At 33.4% G+C, this 22,038-nt stretch overlaps 3 protein-coding genes across 4 annotated transcripts; 1 reads left to right on the forward strand and 2 right to left on the reverse strand.

Moving 5' to 3' along the window:
• Positions 1 to 1,691: 1,691 nt before the first annotated feature.
• On the forward strand, positions 1,692 to 5,929 carry LOC100792538 (stromal cell-derived factor 2-like protein-like). 2 transcript variants are annotated; one of them, XM_006580944.4, is made up of 6 exons: positions 1,692 to 2,255; positions 2,358 to 2,504; positions 3,207 to 3,347; positions 5,027 to 5,076; positions 5,164 to 5,293; positions 5,676 to 5,929. In XM_006580944.4, the coding sequence occupies exons 1-6, from the start codon at positions 2,151 to 2,153 to the stop codon at positions 5,757 to 5,759; spliced, it is 657 nt and encodes a 218-aa protein (XP_006581007.1). In that variant the 5' UTR covers positions 1,692 to 2,150; the 3' UTR covers positions 5,760 to 5,929.
• A 4,984-nt stretch (positions 5,930 to 10,913) lies between these two features.
• LOC100796229 (U-box domain-containing protein 4) lies at positions 10,914 to 12,945 on the reverse strand. Its single transcript, XM_003526152.5, has 2 exons — positions 12,033 to 12,945; positions 10,914 to 11,939 (listed from the first exon to the last, which is right to left on the reverse strand). The coding sequence occupies exons 1-2, from the start codon at positions 12,548 to 12,550 to the stop codon at positions 11,018 to 11,020; spliced, it is 1,440 nt and encodes a 479-aa protein (XP_003526200.1). The 5' UTR covers positions 12,551 to 12,945; the 3' UTR covers positions 10,914 to 11,017.
• A 3,800-nt stretch (positions 12,946 to 16,745) lies between these two features.
• LOC100782121 (chaperone protein ClpB4, mitochondrial-like) lies at positions 16,746 to 20,261 on the reverse strand. The gene is given in 7 exon segments (XM_041016296.1): positions 16,746 to 17,271; positions 17,448 to 17,563; positions 17,566 to 18,075; positions 18,078 to 18,333; positions 18,436 to 18,701; positions 18,904 to 19,212; positions 20,034 to 20,261. Coding segments are annotated over 7 exon segments (1,902 nt in total). The 5' UTR covers positions 20,170 to 20,261; the 3' UTR covers positions 16,746 to 16,962.
• Positions 20,262 to 22,038: the final 1,777 nt, after the last annotated feature.

Below are 22,038 nucleotides of genomic sequence, written 5' to 3' on the forward strand. Positions count from 1 at the left end.
GTGGTAAATTGAAATCCTCTCAACCTCTAACAACACCACTACAAAATTGAACCCCCTACCAATTTCTATAAGCACAAGTGCATACAAAAACAAAATTCAAGATTCAAGCACTAGAGGATAGAAGGTCTAAAAGTGGTGGTAATTGCATCTCTCTTGTGGTCTGCGGGCACAATTCGTTTACACCCTCTATGTCGTCTTTATCCTTCACTCCAACTACTTGGATCTCGAATTTTGGTTTTCAATTTTTGTTGTTTGGATTTTGGGTCTCGCATCTGTTGTCCTTTGTTTTAGGGTTTCAATTTTGAGTCTCAAATTTATGTTCCTTGGATTTTGATTGTTTGTAGACTTTGTTATGTTTATAAAAGAAAGAGACAATGTAGATAACGACAATTGTGTTTGGATTGTTTTATGTACAGAGGCGGGCTGTTGTTACACCACTTACTATTAACGGTGGGATAGATTTATTATTCTTTTTTACATTTTCGTGAACTAAATTTTATTCTTTGATATTTCATATATAAATTTGTTACTATCTCACACTCTAAGAAATAAAAATGACTATTTACCGTAAAATTTATTTTATTAAATTAATAACACACATTTATATTATAGTTGATGTTGTAATATTATAGCTGTAATAAATAAATATTTTAAAATTTATAGTTTGTATTGTAATTAAAATTCATAATACAAATTATATATTTTTTAGATTTATAATAATTATTTTAAACTGCAATATAAAGTTTTTTAAAAATTAAAACAAATAGAGAGTTGAGAAAATCAAAACTATAAATAAAAATACAAAGATGATAAGTTGAGATAACTGAAAGAGTTTTTTTTAGCTAAAAAAGTGTGTAAAATGCACCTCCAAAAAATTAGAAACATATTAAAAATTGTATTCTCTAAATTGAATATTATAATTTATAGTATAAGGATAAATATACATTTTTTTTCCTTAGAGGATAAAGCTATAAACATTACTTTCTTAGACACAATTTTAGACAAACATTTTTTTATTGCTTATAATTTATTATAAAAAAAACCAAAAAGGCTGTGGTTCAATTCCTCTGTCTTATTTAATATTTTTCTCTTTTGATTTTGAAATTTTTAATAAATTCCAACTAATAAAAAAATTATTAGAAAATGTATATATAGCATTTTTCTGGAAGTAAAATGGAGACCCAGTGTAAAGAAAATAAAGTTTAGGAACTAATTCAAAAATTTAATAAAAGTACGGGATCCCACAAAATAATTAAACAAAAAAATATTGTTCGTTTAGATAAATTGATTTATGAAAAAGCTCAACGACATAGGGAGTTTAATGTTGAGTACAGATTCCACAAATCATTTTAGGACATGTTTTTCTCGATAGATCGTGTGGGCGACACTTACTTAGATGCACACGTTACAAATAGTATTATGACCATTTGAACATGTAAAACTTTCCTTAATCATTTAGCAATGATACTACTGTGGTGACATCTCTTGCTTGTATGGATAATAATTGGTTGCAGTTTTGATAATTAATTTATTATAAATTTTAGTTGTATCAATTAAATATTTTCTATGTAATATACATGCTGAAATACTATTTAAAATTTAACAAAAGATATTTTTGAGAAAAATATACCCAAAAGAAAATGCACAAGAAGGTCGTATATGTAAAAATATGGGCGAAAGAAAGTAACCCACGTGAGGTCTAAACGTGAAAGTGTGAAACGGCGGAAACATAATAAACACTGGACCGATTAATGAGCATATAGATAACTTTGACCACTAATGAGCATCCACGTCATGAAAACCGCCACGTGTGCGATCTCCATTGGGTAAAAATATGTCACGTAACGTGTCTTCAAGGTAGAAGAACAAAGTAAACTGGCGTGTGTCCTTGGGTGCTGGTGGTGCAGAAAGGGCCATTTTCTGAATGCGCTCTATCTATCTCTTCCGATCTGGCTACTAACCCTAACCCGCTTCGAACCGTGGCTTCCTCGGCCTCGCAGAACCTCTCTCGAAGAAAATCTTCTTCTTCGTCTTCGTTTTCTCAACAAACTTCCGGGTCGACCCGGATCGTTTACCGCGAACCTCGGATCCCATCGGAATCCAATTTTCCGATCTGGCAGCAGAACTGGTTCATCGCATTGCTCTTCCTCATGGCTCTCGGATTCTTCGCCCTCGCTCTCTTCCTCTTCATCACTTTCGACTCTGACATCGCTCCTTCTTCCACCGCATCCGCCGCTTCCTCCGAAGGCGTCGAGGTCTCTCTCTCAATCTCTCTCTCTTTTCTCTTACCGTTTCCCTTTCTAGGGTTAGGGATCTTAGTTTTTTTTTCTCACTGCTTGATATCTTTAATTGTGCAGGTGCAGGTTACTTACGGCACGGTTCTGAAGCTTATGCACGAGAAGACCAAATTTCGGTTGCATTCTCATGACGTGCCCTACGGTTCTGGCAGTGGACAACAATCGGTTACTGGTTTCCCCAGTGTTGACGATTCCAATAGTTATTGGGTATTTTCATTATTCATATTGTTTTTTCTTATTTGAATTGTTTTCTGTGAATGAAAAAAATCCAAGGACGTGAGAGCCAAGTTTGCAGCATTATCTATGTTTACGGCTTAAAGAATTTTACACTATCAACTAATTAGAAATTGACTTTTTAAGTAATTATTAAAACAATCAACAAAATGTTCAATTATATATGACAATTTATGATTAGATAACTCTGTAAATCATCGTGTTCTTATTAAATTTTTAGGGTGTGTTTGGTTTGCATTTTCATTTTCTGTTTTCATTTCCAATTTTCATTTTCAATTTTGAAAACATGTTTGATTTGACTTCTTGTTTTCTGTTTTCATGAAATAAAAATACTGAAAATTTATGATATATTGACTTCTTGTCTTTTTGTATTTTTAGATTTGCTTAAAATTACATTCATTGCCACCCCAATTTCCTTTTACCTGAAATGAAGTTTCTGTTCTCAACTGAAAACACTAAAAAACGAGAATTTATTTTTTTCATTTTCTGATTATTTCCTGTTTTCATTTTCACTGAAAATGTTTTTAGAAATCTAACCAAACACATTTTCATCACCGTTTTCTGTTTTCAGTGAAAATGAAAACAGAAAATAACCAAACCAAACACCCCCTTATAAATTTTGCTCTGCCGCATTTGGTTTTTGTCTTGACCTTAGATACGTGCATTGTTTTGTAGATTGTAAGACCTGAGCCAGGAACTTCTGCTAAACAAGGTGACCCCATTAAAAGTGGCACAATCATTAGATTGCAGCACATGAGGACAAGGAAGTGGCTGCACAGCCACTTGCATGCATCCCCGATATCAGGCAATCTTGAGGTGAGTGCTTGTTTTAGTTGTTTTGTTTGTAAACTATAAATACTTTAGGATCTGTTGATGATTTCTCTAATGCGGGTCTCATTTGTAATGTGTGTGGCATATCTGCCGCTTTTCTATGTATGATTGTGAATAAGCTAATGTTGAAATGTTTACAGTACAGTTTCCGCCTTTTCTATGTATTGATTGATGCTTGATTACAAGGACTCTGCACTTCGGATGTAATTGATACAATATTCCATGTGGCACCTGCTTCTGCTGTTCTGTGTCTGTTTTTTTTTTTCCTACTGTCTAGATCTTAGATTGGAATTTTTCTCCAAATACTGTTTCATCTTTGCTTCAAGTTGCAACGGATTAAGTCCCTCATCTATCCTAAAGGCCACAGCAAGCAGTACCGCACTAGCCCCTCTTTTTTTTTGTCACCACTTTAGTTGCTCCGAGACTTTGTGCAGATCACGCTTCCCATTTAAAATTGTTCAGAACCATATTTTTTTAAAAGGACTACTGTGGTGAGGCATATAACCTTCAAGGACCAAATTGAGGGTCCTTTCTTTTTATTATTTCCCTTTGGGAGAGTATGTGATATTTTAAAATAAATGGTGAATGATATTATCATACTTAGGAAGATGTTTAAGGATTTTTTTATATTACATATTTATTCTTAATGCACACCGTCAATGCCTTTCTTGCCTAATCAATCACTATCTTTAAATGAAATTTTAATCTATTAATAATCTCTTCACTAAATCAAACTGGAATATTTGGATTGAATTTCCCCATAATTATTTGCCTTTTAGTCCTGTCATCACTATTATCTTGTGAGTGGTATATATCATTCTATTTCTAGTGGAGTCCTTTTCATCTTTAATATAATGTTATTTCCCTGAGCTTTGAGTGAACCCATTCCCTTCTATTTTACTGCACATCTTTGATATTTGAGCATTCTCATATGCTGTACATTCTTTTCTTAGACATGTTCTTTTCACTGTGCTACTTCATTTCCCATGCATGAATAACATGCCTATAATCTGGTTAAATAATGATTTGAACGTATGTCCTCTCTTAAGGAACTTATGTTAGACCCATTTATTGTGAAAGACATTCTCTTCTGTGTTTTGCAATGTATATGCCCATTACCTTAGACAATGAAAATACTCAGTTTTGTGTAGCTTTTTCCCCATAATCAATTTATCATTTCTTCTACTCTTGCTAATTTGATGCCTTGTATGTAGCACCATTCTAATGATATATCATATAACCTAATAACCATATTTCTTAAAAATCCTCTCCATATTTTCATTTTTGTATTGAAAATCAATATTATTTATCCCAATGCTGTCAATTGATTTATCCATCTATGTAACTGACACTATCTAGTGGGATAAGACTTTGTTGTGGTACAATAAGTAAACACTCATGCAATAAGCTATCTCACTATATCTGTCTCCCTTCCTACTGACTGATGCATGAAAATTTGGCTCTGCTAAAATTCTTGAACTATCAGAACATAAATAGAGAGGAACAGAGGGACTCTCAGCAAATATAGATCTCTCTTTTATTATTCTCTTGACTTCGCATTCAAATTAGCTTCTGATTAAAGTTAAGATTTTGATTGACAAATATAACTTGTTTTAAACTCTGTCTGACTATTGGATATCTGACAATTTTTGAATTGAAAACAGGTAAGTTGTTTTGGAGGAGAATCCGAATCTGACACCGGGGACTATTGGAAGTGAGGCTGTTTTCTTGTCTGTTCTCAATGGATATTTAGATCTAAATATTCTGGATGGTGCTTTATATTTGTTTCATTGTCTTTTAGGCTTATAATAGAAGGAAGTGGAAAGACTTGGAAGCAGGATCAGAAAATTCGCCTTCAGCATATTGACACTGGAGGCTATCTACATAGTCATGATAAGAAATACAGTCGTATTGCTGGGGGACAGCAGGAGGTGAGAAATTGCCTGGAATATGAAAATACTCTATTCTCCCTTTAAAAACATTTTATAGGCTACAGATGTGTGAATAATATTTTCTATGCTTACTGCATTTCTTTTCCAAACCCCTACATGTTTTCCATTTCATAATCAAATTCAAATCTCATTATATTTTAACGTTAGTTGCTTGGGTATAGAGTGCATCAACAAAATCAGTAAAAAGTATTCTGTAGATGACTTAGGCACTTAGCTATAATTTTTTTGTCAAGTTAGCTTTGGATTAGAAAGTAAAATGATAATGGTGGTCATGGTATATGTGATCAATTTTCATAGTGATCCTACTAAATTGTCGGATGTATATTAATTAACATTTTTGTCATTTATGATATCTTACCAGGTTTGTGGTGTTCGTGAAAAGCGTGCTGACAATGTCTGGTTGGCAGCCGAAGGTGTCTACCTTCCCGTTACGGAAAGCAAATGAGTTAATTAGTTATTGTAAACCATGGGTGGTGGGAGTGGCACAGATGCAGATTTTTCTATTAAAGGATAAATATACGGGACTATTTTAGGGTTAGATAACGGTAGTAATATTTTGTCATAGTTACACTTTGTTATGTAGTAAGTGCATGGCCCCTTTTTCCCCGCAGAAAATACTTGGTGTGGTTTCTTTTGTTTTTGTGACGCAATATGCTAATTGCTAATTCCTCTAATTGGACTACGAAACGAAATGAGTCTATTTTTCAATTGAATTATTATACGGATAAAAATGAACCTTAATGGATGTGTTTCTCTTTTTGATAATGATAATACGAAAGGATAGGAAATCACTTTCTGGTCCTTTACGTTCATAGTTCATGTTCATTGTCAAGCGAGGAAAATTCTTTTTAGGTGAAAATTGAGTTTTTGTCTAAATGTGTTTTATTTTGTTTTATATTTTGTATTTAATTTTAAAATTTCAAATTATTTTTCATGCTAATATTTTCCTAACTCGTCTTTTTTTTTTTTAACCCGTCTATAACTTCGACTACTTTAAGATTTAGGACTTTTGGTTGAAATCATTGTCCTGCTTGGTTGAAGGCATGTTGAAATTTTCAAAATGAACCATGCGTGAATATATCTATGCCAAACTGGCATTGACACACGTATACAGAAATTGAATAACCCGAAATGTTTGGTGTTTGCATTTTGCAATAAATGTAAAGAAAATATGATGCGTGATATAATAAAATAAAAATGTAAAGTGAATGCTAAAACTAAACTGAGAACAAAAATTAAAATGATTATTAGAAAATAAATTTATGATTGCGATAGATGCAATTTTGAAACTTACGTACGATGCACATTCATCAAATTATATTTTCATTTTTTGGTTATATAAATTATAAAATGAAATATTTTTTAGGATTGGAATTGTATACTGTTTCATGAAAATGAACCGTAGATGTTTTGGATCCATGCAACGAGTCAATGTCGTATAAAGACCGTTTTTGTGCTACCTCTACATCAATCAACGACCACTACACTTCTTCACCAAAAAAATAAAAATGACCACTACACTTCTTCACCAAAAAAATAAAAATGACCACTACACTACACGTGTATTTATAATTATTAATAAAGATAATAATTTCTTTGTATACATTTTTTATTTTTAAATTACTCTTTAATATATAAATATATTTTTTCTTTTTTAAGTTTTCAAAATATAACTGTTGCCACTTTTTTTTTAAAAAAAAAATGTTACCACTATTTTGTTCATTGTTTTTATTAATAAAGACAGAGATACGAAATGTCTCTCTTTCAATTAATAAACAATAAAATTAATGTGTAACAATGTTTCACATGATATTTTTGTCTGGACAATAATTTTTATCGATAAATATTAATTTGTTAAATTTTTATTAGTAAGCGAATCAAACTCATAATCCTTTTTCTCTTTTCTTGTAAGCATCAAACTCAACTTATATCTTCTAGACGTAATTTTAATAATACATATTTTATTTTCTTACAATTTCTTTTCAACTTTTTTTTTTCTTCCTCTTATTTGTTTTCATTGTATTGATCTCTCATTCTTTCTCCTATCATTTTCCCCGTACAAAGGTGAACACAGCACAGCTCATAGAAGTGTACAATCATCGTTATCCACTTCCACTATAAAAGAAATGAAAGAAAAGAGAAGAACTTCCACTACAGAACTTGTGCATTATGGTATACTGATGCATTGTGTGGTCACGTACCATGTAGGAAGTACCACTGCAACACTCATTTGGTAACACTTTTGCAACATCTTGTTATTGCTTTTCAATCCATAAAGCAGTCCCACATTCAATGGAAACAATGACAGTGTGTTTTAACATGATTGCAGTAATTGGGACTCTCCAAATCAAAGCATACGATTGCCAGTGTTTGTTTGGGAAAAAACATAAAATCAAATTATTTTCAATCATGACACATGTTTTAATATAAAAATTTATAATCACTTCTAACTGTTCTAAATTATTTTTTCATTAAAATTAGTTATACTACCTAGACCAATTGTCATAAGGATAGTAATAGCGCTTATAATAATTCTATGGTCCGATGTAATTAAAATACGTTATTGCAATGTGAAGGTGTTGTTTTAATTTTACTCTGGTTTGCACGGTCGTTGGAAGCCCAAAGCACTACGTTTTTCGTGATAAATGAGGAAACCTATTAGGAAAAAATATTGTTTGATATTTGATACTCCTTTGGAGTGTATATACGATCCTTTAAGAATGAGATAGATAGAAACATAAGAAAAAATAATATATATGATGAGTGATGTGTGAGGGAAAGATTAAATGAGTAATGGATATGTAAAAGTGAGTGTAAGAAAAACAAACGTGAAAATACGAAAATTGACGAAACTGTGTGCACAAAATTGGTATTTTAGTTGTATTCAACAAATACCGATCAATCTAAAGGATTAATGAAGGGATACAAATTTTCTTTATATTCATGTACATATAGAAAAATGATTTATTTAATAAAAGAATTTGTGTTTAATTTTTAGTATATATAAAAAATTAATAATTTCTGACACAGTGGGTTAAAGATATCATGTAGTCTATGACTTAAGAGAAAAAAAAATTCAACAAACACTAATTGAAAAAATTATTCAAAATTAACCCAAAAAATTGAAATCACACCAGCCTTGTCTGATACAATTGGCAAACCTAGCTAACCCCACTAAAGGTTTTCTTTGGTCTAACTGAAATATCTATATTATATGTGATAAGTAACCAATTTGTTACTTCTTTGAATGCAGATATAAGTACGTACGTATACGCTTCCCCACCACGTTGGTTGGGTGGAATGAATTCGAAGCAAAGCTATTACCCATTCAATTGATGGTAGTTGGATTTTAGCTTTATATATACCTGCTGCTAGAACGTTATGAAGAATAATGGGTTATAGAGATGAACATTACACAAGCGTAAGTGCATGTTGTTCTAAAGTGAGTAGTGTGAATAACTACGCTACGTGGAGTGCTAGCAACACATTCAACAAGACTCTAACACACTTTTCCTATTACACATTCTTTTATTATTGATTAAAATTTATTGAAAATTATAAAATTAGAACAAAAAGTCATTAAATAAAAAATAAAACCTAAAGAAAATTATGATTTTTAATAAGTTTCAAATAATAATAATAAATATGTTAAAAATAGTGTGTTGCTAACATTTTTCAGTACACTTATATTCAATATAAAAACAAAGTTAAACAATTTACCTGTGCATATTCATATTGCATAAACATAAATAGGGTGTAATTAAGGAGGTAGAAAGAGAAAAGGTTTTATAAAAAGATTAAATGAGGTATGGTAAAAAAGAGAAATAAACAGAAAATGAGGTGGAAGGATATAAAAGGAGAAATAAGAAAAGGCTTTAGTTAATCGTCGGTTTTACTACTTACTACAAGCAATAAAGCAGGTGTACGAAGCACACGGAAACTTGACCTCTCTTGTCCATGATTGTTGTACAGAAAAACTTGCATTGATAATGCAAATTTTAGATTCATTTTGAATCATGTTGAAGTATCAATCTTCAGATATTGCTGAATTGTCTGTGTTCAAAATTATTATTGAGGTAAAATAATTCTAAATAATTTTGTGTTGAATGAATTTTTTATATTGATTTTCATTATCAACTTGTATTTAACCATAAAAACTTAATCATAAATTATTTTACTTCAAAATCAATTTTGACCAAAATTAAATTTAACCAGAATCATTTCAGTTAAAATTCAACCATGTAATGCTATAATTTGTTCTATTAATTATTGATCAACCTATCAAACCGTCCCTTGTCGGGCCACTAACAAACTATACTCACAAACGTTTATTTCCTAATTTTTGAAGTTGAGTTAAAACATAAATTGATATGCAATTAGTTTATCTAAAACATTTGAGGGTACTCTTGTACTCATTTACTAGCCATTAGTTATCAGTAGAAATTCGTGGTCACATCATTGCGTGGGATGCAAAACTCTCGACTTTCTTGCAATCCAACTAGAAAACACTGTAGCTCAAATAATGGAGGGGATCTTTTGGAACCTAGGGTTCAGAGTCAGGCTAAATTTTCAAGAAAGTCAATGATAATGGACCCTATTTGCGATCGGAAGCGTAACTTAATTGATTTTTATATCCAAACAAATTACATTGACATTGAAATATTTTCACTGAAATGCGCACTCAGCAGAAGCAGAAGATAACATTACATATTATTGTAGACCCCACAACGAGTATCATGTTAATGCAATGCAAGTATGTAACCCGTACGTAGTGCGGAGAAAATGCAACAGGTTACAGGTCATCTTCCATTCAACATTCAAACAGATTCAATTTACTAGTAACATTTAGATTTGAGGCCTGTTAAAAGAAAACCAATTCAGTGAACCAGGTCATGTGGCATTAAAAGAATTCTCAGTCATTAATGAATTTTTTATCTGACAAAACTTATGGCTTTAACAGTCAACAATCTCAGTGCAAATGCATACTAACAAATGCTATTTATAGGAGTTATAAAATTAAGAGAAAAAGAGATGAAAGAAATATGATGGATTCAAATCATTTTCCCTATAAAAAAATAACAAATTAAAAGATTCCCGAAAACTCTACAACACATGAAATCCGCAAACAAACGGAGGAAAGATTCTCAAATAGAAATTGGCTGTGAAAAGTCCTTGTTATGTATCCATGGTAGATGAAAATGACCGACACCCCTATCCAATTTATTAACTACAAATAGAAATAATAAAACAACATAGCGGGTGCCAACTGGAAGACAAAAGTGTGTCATGATTTGAAAGCGACTCTTTGAAATGTAGGGATGGCACCTAGAGCAGTAGCATTCGTAAAAGGTAAAACCACCCTAAGATTTTCCATTTTTTCTTCTCATGCCACTGATAGAGAAGCATCACCAAACTACACTACAAAACGAACCACACACAACACAACCCATCTACAATGTGATTGCCATGGTGGTGATTATTGATTAATGTCTCATTTTCAATTTTTACGTTCGATGGAATTGGATGGAGTACTCATCATATGCTGAAATAAATAGCTCACGCCAAAGAAACAATAGAACCTAAAGTGAGACAATTAAACTAGAAAAAACTTATATAGTCTACTATAGAAATATATAGCTACAGAAGATAAAAAAACTCCACGAAAATACAATGTGAAACGGTTCATTTTATTATTATTGTTCTTCAAAATGGGAGGCTCTTGGAAGTGGAAGTGGAAGTGAGTGAAGCAAAATTCCCAGATGGAAGAAAATCCTGACGCAAGTTAGCCCTCTTGACAATCTTCATCATATTGCTCTGCAAACTCTGTTGCACTAACTGCTTCACCGTTTTCTTTTCCTCACTCATCATCCCATCATCCACAACCAAACACCCTTTCCCTCCATTCGATGAAGAAGATCCACAAATAGGAGCAGACACACCCAAGTTAAAGTTTCCACCGTAGCTTCCAGAAACTTGTTTCCCTTTGTCTACCCTCAAACACTCTAATATTCTGGAGGCTCTCTTCTGAGCCAGTGTGGTTCCCACAAGTGTTAATTCAAGCAGCGACGAAACTACCCCTGCCTCTATCATCACCCGCCTGTCACCGTACGCTTTGTGCGCCATGATCATCAAAACGTACGACGCCTTCTCCTGGCACTCCGGCGAGTCCGTCCAACTCAACGCGTCCACAAGAATCGGAATCGCGTCGCTAACGCTGCTAATCGCTTTTCTACCCTCCGGAGTCGACACTAAATTGCTTAGAATCGCGAGACTCCTCTCACTCACTTCCATGTCTCCTATTGTGGACACTAAAAACAAAACCAAATCGGTTTCCAAAACTACTGAAACGTTGCTCTGACAGATCGAGAGATTGTACAAAGCTCGCATAGCATCTTGCTTCATTTGTGATTTGGACTCGATTTTACTTTCGTTTAAATTCTTTAGGGTTCTAACTAGGAACGGTATTGCACCGGAGGATCCAATTATCGGTTTGTTCGAATCCAAAGCGCTTAAGCCAAGGAAATTTGCAACGATCGCTTCAGACACCGACGAATCTGAACCGCTCGATTCAATTAGCTTCAGCATCTTGTGTACCGCGCCAATTTTCACTATAGCCGCTTTATTTCTGCAGTAATTGAATTAAAAATTAAAATCAAATTTCAGAGTAAAATTTAAAAGAAAAAATGTTTAGGTCAGAAAACAGAGCAAAATAACGCACGCATCGTTGCCGATTCCGAGATTGAGCAAAGCGTAGAGCGATGCGATTTGAGAATGAGCGTCTTCTGAATCATCGAGCATTCCGACGAGAGGAGGAATTGCTCCGAGCACTGCGAGATTCGCTCTGGCTTCCGAATCTTCCTTCGCGAGTGACCTCACTCTCGCAGCGGCGATTCGCCGCTTCGTGAAGTCTTCTTCGCGCAGCTCCTTCACCACTTGCTTCAGCTCCGCCAATGCCTCTTCCGTCGCTGTTTTGCTCTCCGCTGCGTTCAGCAGATCCGATAGCTTCTCGGACCTCTCCTCCTTCTCTGTGTGGCTCGCCGCCGAGTTGAAGTCGCCGTCATCGTTGTCGGCGCCGCCGCGCTGGCGATACCGGTAGCGGGAGGTGCCGCCGCAGCTGACGGCGTCGAAGATCAAGCGGCGGAGCACGCGGAAGTGGCCGCCGGTGGTGGCATTTTTGGTGGAGTGGCGGTGGTCGAGAGCGATGGATCCGACGTTGTTCTTATGACACTTTGCCATTCTCCGGCGACCTACATTGCAGAGAAGAACACCGCAGAGACAGAGAGAGAGAAAAAAAAGAGAAAAGTGAAGAGTCTCTTTTCTAATTTATATAAGAAAGTTATTTTTCTTTCTCTTATTTATTTTCAGAGTGCTCTGAGTAATTAAGTAAACACTACTGACGGTTAGAGAATGATTTTCAACGTTGTTGTGTTTTAAAAACGAAACGAGTGGTAAACTTCATTTCATTTTCGCATTCATGGAATGATAAGGAAACCTAGAATCATTTCAGACAAAGAAACTACAAAATCGGAGACCCATACTCCTTATACTTCTCTTCTTCTTCTGCTTCTTTGCGTTTTGTCTTTTCTACTATTTTTCATCCATCTTTTATTGAGTAAAATTATTGGCAGTTGAAAAAGACAGAAAAGAAAAAGAAAATGGCTGCCTTTATCTTATCAACCCTACTAATTAAGTTCTGATACACGAAAACAATAGTATGTAAATTTAATTTCTTACAATACATTTACTCTTGTTTTATTATCTTCACTTTTCTCTTGGAACAAAATGTAGTTAGGGCTTCTTTAACGAAAGTTGCTCTTAGAATTAGAAATCTTCAATAGTAAGCAACTGTTGAAGCAACTTTGCAGCATTGGAGAGCAACTCTCCCATCACTCCACATAGTAGCACCGGTGGTTGCTGCATATAGCGCCTGTTGCTATTCACTTTCTTTGTCTCCATTTTTCTTAAAATATTAAATTGAAATAAAAATAAACAATAAACTATAAAAGTGTGAAGTAATTAATTATAAGATTTATTTTTAAAATTTTTAATTATATAAGTTAGTTTTGTTGCTTGAAATCGTAAAATTAATGTGATTTTATAGATAAATATGAAAGTTTATATACAATTAAGAAAAAGAACTTTATAGATTATTATATGGATTCCACCTCACACATTGGATGGAAAATGAGGGAGAAAAGTTGTTTTTCATACAAAGATAAAAAAAAATCTTTATTTATATTACATTTCATTGCTTAAGACATTATATTATTTTACATATATACATTCTTTTTACTTTTGTTTTCTATGCAACATTAACAAGACAAATTTTTTTTTTCCTTATTTTTCCTTTTCACGTTTTCTCCTACTAAATAGTTTAACAAAACATCTCAGTACTCTTTAATTTTTTTTTTTATATTTTTTCCCTTTCACCTAAGTCAAATTTTCCTTTAACTAAGCATAGTGCTAGAGCTCGTCAGTAGCAAGAGTAGGAATATGGTGGTTCTCACTAAAATAATGTTTTGGATGAAGGAAAGGTTCGTGTGGGGTCGTGTCTGGATATGCATGCAGAATTCATTTTTGATTGAAGGATGCATTAGGCGTGTCTCAACTTATACACTACACTCACTCCAAATCGAAAGGTACGTGTCAACATTCAAAAATACAAAGTCTGTGCATTACTATTTGATATTTATTAATATTCAATTTAATCTATAATTTTATTACCCTTATGTATTCTCAAATAATTAGGTGTATCTAGGGATGTGTGAAGTTAAAATAATACAATATATATTTAGAAGTGTCATTTAGACCTAAAATTTTAGCACCAACTATTTTTCTTCATCTATTATGACAAGAGTTTTTACCTTAGTTCGTTTCATCAACATAAATTTTATCCTATCATTAGCGTATAAAGATTATATTTGAAAAAATTAACTTATAAATTAGTTAATTGAATTGAAAGTATTGGAATAGATTAACCAATTATATATATAATACAATTTTATCTGAAGAAAAACTAACAAATTTGCTGATAAATATTAATTATGTGTGTTTGATTTGTTAATTTCCTACTTTCTATTACGGTTGAATGTAAATTCTATATCACATAGCATTTATATTCAACAGAAGGTAACATGAATACAAAAACACCTTTGATATATATATCAAGTTGGGAAGTTCTAATAATCCACTCATGATCAAGTAATTTTAATTTCACCAAGTTCAATGCACTCCAAAATATAACTGCGCCCCATCTGCTATAACATTGTGGGGTAGGCGCACGATGATTGGTCAATCCCATAATCCATTTTTTATTGTTTAATTTTTGCTTTTTTTAGAGGTAATTTTTGCTTTTATAATTATATCTAAGGAAAAAGAATTGAATAAAATTAGGAATAAAGTCGGAAATATGACAATCGCCCTCCAAAAAAGCCCATTTATAGGAACAAGTGAGTAATAGATAAATTTTAGATGTAGTTTCTTATAGAATATTGTATTATTTTTTAATTAAAATTAGAGTTTCATATTAATTATTTTCATAATAAAAATTTATTAAAAATTAACATAGATTACGAAAATAAAACCCCATTCTTTCTGTAAGTTTGAACAATGTCAAAGCTCTGTTTACGAAAGCAACAAGTGAAGATTTCAGCTAAATCATTATGTACAATGACATACCAACACTAATTAACGAGACAATTTTCACCAAAACTACAAAACTTAAACATAATTCATTTCATTCACGTCAATGTTAATATGCTGGAGAATTTGTAGAAAAAATAATATATATATATATATATATATATATAAGTGCTGTTTTACACGTGTTATATTATGTTAATAAATTAATACTTTATTTTAAAAAACATATCTTTATAAAATCCTCAGTTTATTACAAGTCTTATGTGGTGGGTCTACTTACCTTTGGATTTTTCCCAAGATGAATTCGGACAAGAAAAAATTATTTCCACTGCCACCTGATGCAGTGATAATTGTTATTTTTCTTTCTAAATCCGTCACCTCATTTCACATTTGTTTTCTACATATTCATTAAAAAATAGCCACCAACAGAGCAGGCAAACAAACTTGAGCAACATCAGACAGAGATGAGTGAACCATTAACATCGGTGCGGCAAGTGAAAGAGACAGAGCAGACTTGCCTGCCGTAAAAACATTTTTAGATTTTTTTTTTCGTTTTCAAATTTGGTGATCTTGGATCCATTGAATTCCAATTGTGCAAATTAGACCTTTTAAGTTTTTTTTTTCCCTTCTCATTTATAATCATCAAATCTCTCCATCCTGATTTCATTTAACGTTTAAGTTATTAATTTGTTTTGAAAAATATTTATTTATTTTTCTTTTAAAAGTATGACATTCCTATAATTGTAAGTGAATTGGAGACATAAATATGAGCGAAATAAGAAAAAAGTTTTACGATGCAGGGACAAATTACGCGGGAGAGCCTTACGTGGAGAATGAAACACGACAAGACAAGGCGGGGGAAGCACAACCCTGGAATCTCTCTGCCGCTTCCACGATCCTCTTCTTTGCTTCAAAGTTGATCTCTCTTTCCACTCTTTTCCTTCCCAAGACACATTCCTCTTTAATTCTTTCTCAAATCCCTCTTCCCTCTTCTCCCACATGCGCGCCTCAAACGTCTCCCCCATCCTCGTCTCCGCCGCCGCCCACCTCACGTCCACTTCCTCACTTCCAAAACCGGCCTTTTCCATTCCTCCTCCTCAGCCTCTTCTTCATTTGTATCACTCTACCTGCGCTGTGGCCGAATGGACCTTGCGCGCAAGGTGTTCAATGAAATTCCCGAAAGGGACGTGGTTGCTTGGACTGCACTCATCATCGAGCACGTGCACAATGGGGAGCCTCAGAAGGGTTTGAGGTGTCTCCGTCACATGCATTGTGAAGATGCTCCGATGCCCAATGCTAGAACGTGGGAGGGTGGGTTTCTTGCATGTGGGAGCCTCGGTGCTGTGAAGCGAGGTTGCTTCTCTCATACAGTCTTCGGTTTTGGATGTGTATTCCAAATGTGGGGTTCCCTGAGAAGCGTATCGATCCTTTTGTGAGGTGGTTCACAAAGATCTTATCTGTTGGACGTCCATCATCGGGATTTATGTGAGGTTAGGATCTTAAGAATGTGTAGAATGTTGATAAATTTGTTGTCAGATAGATTCTTTCGTTAACAATAACATACAAAAATTAATAAATAAAATTTTCAAATTTTTTTCATTTTCAGAAACTAACATTTAAATTTTTATTTTTTTGGAACAAATTTATCAATATTTTACATATTAAGAAACAAAAATAATTATTTATCATTTTTTAAATTCAGGACATTAATGACCTTTGTCATCAGCGACTAGGACTAGAAATAGTTTAATAGGAGAGTTCAAGAAGTATGCACATGAAAGTCTTAAGATTCAATCCTTATTGTCGCCATTGTTAAAAAAAATGACCTTGATCTTGAGTAAAACCTGAATCAACAATTATTTTGAAACACAGAATATCCTCAAGACAAAGTTACACATAAGAAACACAAACAAGTACTACGTCGTATCCTATGGAGTTTTACAAAAAAAAAAAAAAAAAGGTGTTAACTCTGCTTTTATCTAAGTGAAGCTTTCCAGTGGGCAAAATTAATCATTGACAACCATGGCATCCGCAACAGAGCTGTCCAACTTCTTAATAAGCAGTTTATTTAGAGGAGAACGTTCTTTGCCTGATGGAGTCACATCAGCATCAACGATGATTGACTCCTCTTCTTTGAAATATCCCCTGAGAACTCCCATAGCAATTTCATTTTCGACCAATTGTTGTATTACTCTTTTAACTGGTCTAGCTCCAAAATTTGGATCAAAACCCAGTACACCAAGTAGTTTAACAGCTTCTTCTGTGTAATGAAGATCAATTTTCTTCTGCTTAAGCCTGTTTTTCACTCGCTCCATCTACATCAGGTAAGAAAAAATGTATTAGCATGCATCTCCAGCAATTATATTAGAATAGAGTCAAACAAACAGTATTACACTGGCATTAAGTCATAAACAATCAAAAGAAACTTCAATATCACAAAAAGAATAGTTATTTGCCGAGAAAATGAATCAAATTAAAGCACATCAATTACCTGGAGCTCCACTATTTTGCTGATCTGTTCTGAATCCAGAGGCTGGAAAACAATATATTCATCAATGCGATTCATGAACTCTGGGCGGAATGTTTGCCTAGCCAACTCAACGACTTGTCTTTCATCTGATCATAGACAGCAGTTTTATCATCTTGTGTACTACGAAGAGTGTCAAGTATGTAATGAGAACCAATGTTTGAAGTCATAATCACAACACAATTTGTGAAGCTAATAGTCCTTCCTTGAGAATCAGTAATCCTTCCATCGTCCAACAACTGTAACAAGATGTTGAAGACGTCATGATGTGCCTTCTCTATTTCATCAAATAGTACCACAGAGTAGGGTCTTCTCCTGACCACTTCAGTTAGCTGACCGCCTTCTTCATAACCAACATAGCCGGGAGGGGCTCCAATTAGACGTGAAACAGCATGTTTCTCCATGTACTCACCCATATCAATTCTAACAAGAGCATTTTCAGTGTTAAACAAGTAACCAGCCAAAGCCTTGGCAAGCTCAGTTTTGCCAACACCAGTCGGACCCATGAACATGAAGCTTGCAATTGGCCGATTTGGATCAGACAATCCAGCCCTTGAACGGCGAATTGCATCAGCCACAGATTTCACAGCAAGACTAACTTTTCTCTCTCTGTTTGTTGGAGGTTTGATAATGGTATACCAGTCCATTTGCTAACAATCTCTGTGATATCAAGGTCAGTGACCTCTTCTCCAAGTAAAGATTGTCCGGACTTTCGGAAGTCGGTTAGGTTCTTTTCAGCTTCTTCTAATTGGCGCTGAAGGGACATCAAAGTTCCATACTTAAGCTCGGCAGCACGGTTCAGGTCATAATCACGCTCAGCAGCTTCCATCTCTAGGTTGACTCTATCAATCTATACACGTGTTTATAACATTTAAGTCGCAGACTTTGGGGGAGGGAGGGAGAGAAAGGGGAGAAGAACTATGGTCATGACAACACACAAACTAAACATTACCTCTTCTTTGATTGACCTTATCCGAGTCGTAAGAACTTTTTCATTGTCCCATAGTTCTGTCAATTCTTTTTGCTTCTGTTTAAGTAAACTCAAATCATTTTCGAGCTTACTTAATCTTTCTTTAGATGCCTTGTCAGTGTCATTTTTCAAAGAGAGCTTTTCCATCTCCAATTTCAATATTGCCCTGTCTATCTCATCCAATTCTGTAGGCTTAGAGGTAATCTCCATCTTCAGCTTTGCAGCAGCTTCATCAACAAGATCAATGGCTAAAAGGAAAAAAATAAATTTAGCAGAGGAAACAAATCAAACAGAAATTTTTTCCAAACTATTAACAATCTAAAGGCTTTTAAGAGTGAGGGAATGAGAATACTTCATTCTTCAAAAAGAAAATTTTGCATTGAAGTAAACCCTAAAATAAATTATTAAAAGGAATCAACCAATAATATATGGGCTAGAGTCACATCTTGCCTTTGCCAGGTAAGAAGCGTTCTGTAATGTATCGATCTGCGAGAACTGCAGCAGAGACAAGTGCACTATCTGATATTTTGACTCCATGGTGCAACTCATAGCGTTCACGCAACCCACGGAGAATAGATATTGTAACTTCGACAGATGGTTGACTGCAAAACACTTGTTGAAATCTACGCTCAAGTGCAGGATCCTTTTCAATATATTTTCTGTACTCTTTCAATGTAGTTGCTCCAATACATCGAAGTTCACCTCGTCCAAGCATTGGCTTCAACAAATTCCCAGCATCCATTGCACCACTTGTAGCCCCTGTTAGTTAGGGAGTCAATGACCAAAAAACGTCATATTACTAATTGGTTGAATAGAAGAACTTGAACAAAAATCACAGTGGATGACCATATATGAATCAGAATGTACTAAAATCTGGTTAAGAAAGCATATAATCAAAGGCATGCAAAAACTTGATTAAAGGATAAATATTGGTGTCCAACCAATTCAACGATCAGCTATAGACAGTATTATTATATTTATGGTGTATTGCTTTCTTCCATCGGAACTCTGTCTCTACTATTAACAAATCACCCTCCTCCCAATCTACCCAAAAGTAGAAATTTTCAGATTAAGCTGCTTTGACGGTAGCAATCAACTATTTTGATCGTTAATTGATTATAACCAAGAACTGATAACAAATATTCCTGATTTTTAGGGATGGGAGAGAGACGGCATTGGAGGTGGGTTCTTATAAATAGTGTGCTGAACCGATTGTCTCAAAAGCTTAAGTTGTTAAGTGGAAACATAAAATTGGTTTTATATGACATCTCTAAGACACTATCTCATGAAAGAGCCTTTTGAGTTTAAAATCACAAGGACAATGCACAAGTCCACCTATCTTGTCATGAAAATCAACAATTTTTTAGAAAAATGGGGCCAGCCAAGATCAAACTTTGGAGCACTAAGTTAAAGAAGCTATGATACCATGTCATGAACGAACTATCCTAAACATTTAAGTAATTAGGTGAAGGCATACAGATGATAATATTAAGTCTCTAACAAATAAAAAGTACACAATATTCTTAATGTTGATATTATTATAACTTGTAAGGCTTGAGCAACAAGAGTAAAGTACCAACCTGCACCTACAACGGTATGAATTTCATCAATAAACAATATTATTTGCCCACTTGATGCTGTAACTTCCTTCAGGACAGCTTTCAACCTTTCTTCAAAATCTCCACGATACTTGGCCCCAGCAAGCAATGAACCCATATCAAGGGAGATCAACTATAGACCAACAAGAACAAAAGCAAATTTTAATACAAATTTAAATAATAAAAAATTACAGCACTGGATTGCCTGGCAAGAGCTTTACAGCACCAAGCTGCACTTTTTTACAATATTTCATTTCAGAGAAAATTTAAAAAGAAAATAGGAACAATGATGTGGCCCATTTCATAAGGTTTACCAATTCCAAGTTCATTAAGGACATAATTGTTAAAAGAGACAAAAAAATAAAGCTTGAGAAGGATCAAGGAGACTTCCAGAGTCTCAAATAGGAAAATTAATATTTTTGTAAGACAACTAATAACAACATCCTCAGATGATATTTTTCACATCACCCAAAATGTCTTTGTTTTGAACGCAAATATTAGAATATATGAAAACATCCTATAGTATCTTTTGATCATATCTTAGAATATCTCATTTATCCTTTAGTATTAGTTTCCCTATTTCCTTATCGCGTAATTTATTCCCTATTTAGTTAGGATTATGATTATTATAAACAAGGGTTCGTACTTTAGATTTGTGGTCATATCATCATCACATTGTAACACATCACAATCCTTAAGATAATATTGAAAGTCTGTACTCACAATTTCCTCCCTCAGTACCCAAAATCTCATTATTTCAACAGTAAGAAAGAAACATGCTTTGTATTTTAGAATAACAAGAACATCTTTATCTTTGTGTGTGTTTGACGAAGGGGGAGATTTCTAGACATTTAGAAGTATCTAAGTTTTGTGCTCAATCTTGAAATACATAAGCTAGAGGAACAAAATAGACCTTATAACAATGCAAGAAAAATCAGTTTCAGGGCATCAGGAAACTATGGCACTACAAGGTGTTAGCAGCTCATTAGACCTTCTTCAGAAGCTTTTACATAATCAGCCTGCATCGAGGCTTTACACTACGTCAAACAAGAAAACCAACCCATATTTATAATCAAGAGAAAAAACAATAGGAGCTCAACCTTTCAATTCATCAATGGCTCTGGAACATCACCACGCACTATACGTTGAGCTAATCTGCAAAATAATGAAAATGCCTTCAGTACAATTACAGAAACAGCACATACAACAAAGGGAATATTTAGTCCAGCATAAAAAATATAAGCTACTGCTACAAAGTAATATTGTGTATCAGGTACAAAAAGTAATAACAACAACAAGAAGCTATATTGGGTATAGCTCATTTCAAGTAATTGCTACAAAATTATATTAGACAGACCCTTCAACAAAAAATATTCAATTAAAGGTTTAAAAAATTTGTTTTATAAAATAAAAGTTATGAATCATTTATAAACTTATTAAGTTTAATGAGATTCTTATCCCTGAAATTAAACAAATTATTTCCTCCTCATATTTTTGTCCAGGCAATTAAAAATGTAAAATTATATGCAAGTTATTTTTTTAATCAAAATTCAGTGAAAAATAAAAATTTATTTTGATCTCTATTACATTATGATTTTTGAGAAAAGTCAATAATTAATTATTTAATATTTTATAAAAAAACAATTATAAATATTTTTTTCAAATTTAAATTTTAGCAAATTGAGAAATTTAAATTTAAGTTTACAACGTCGCTGACATGGTTACAAAGTTTATATCCTTATATATATATTGTTAATAAGTTAAGAAATATACAGTTCGGAAGCTAAGAAAAAAAATATAATTAATTGAAATTTAAAATGCTGAAAAATGTTTTGATCAAAATAATGATTTATTAACATATTAAAATCAAGAGAAATAGTTCTTTAAACTAAAATTTGATTAAATTAACTACTGACTATCTTGAGTGAGTTTATTTAATTTTTTTATAAACATTTTATTAAAATGGATAATTTTTTTATTGTGTATG

The sequence above is a fragment of the Glycine max genome, chromosome 6 (genome assembly GCF_000004515.6).
Source record: "Glycine max cultivar Williams 82 chromosome 6, Glycine_max_v4.0, whole genome shotgun sequence".
Lineage (NCBI taxonomy): Eukaryota > Viridiplantae > Streptophyta > Magnoliopsida > Fabales > Fabaceae > Glycine > Glycine max.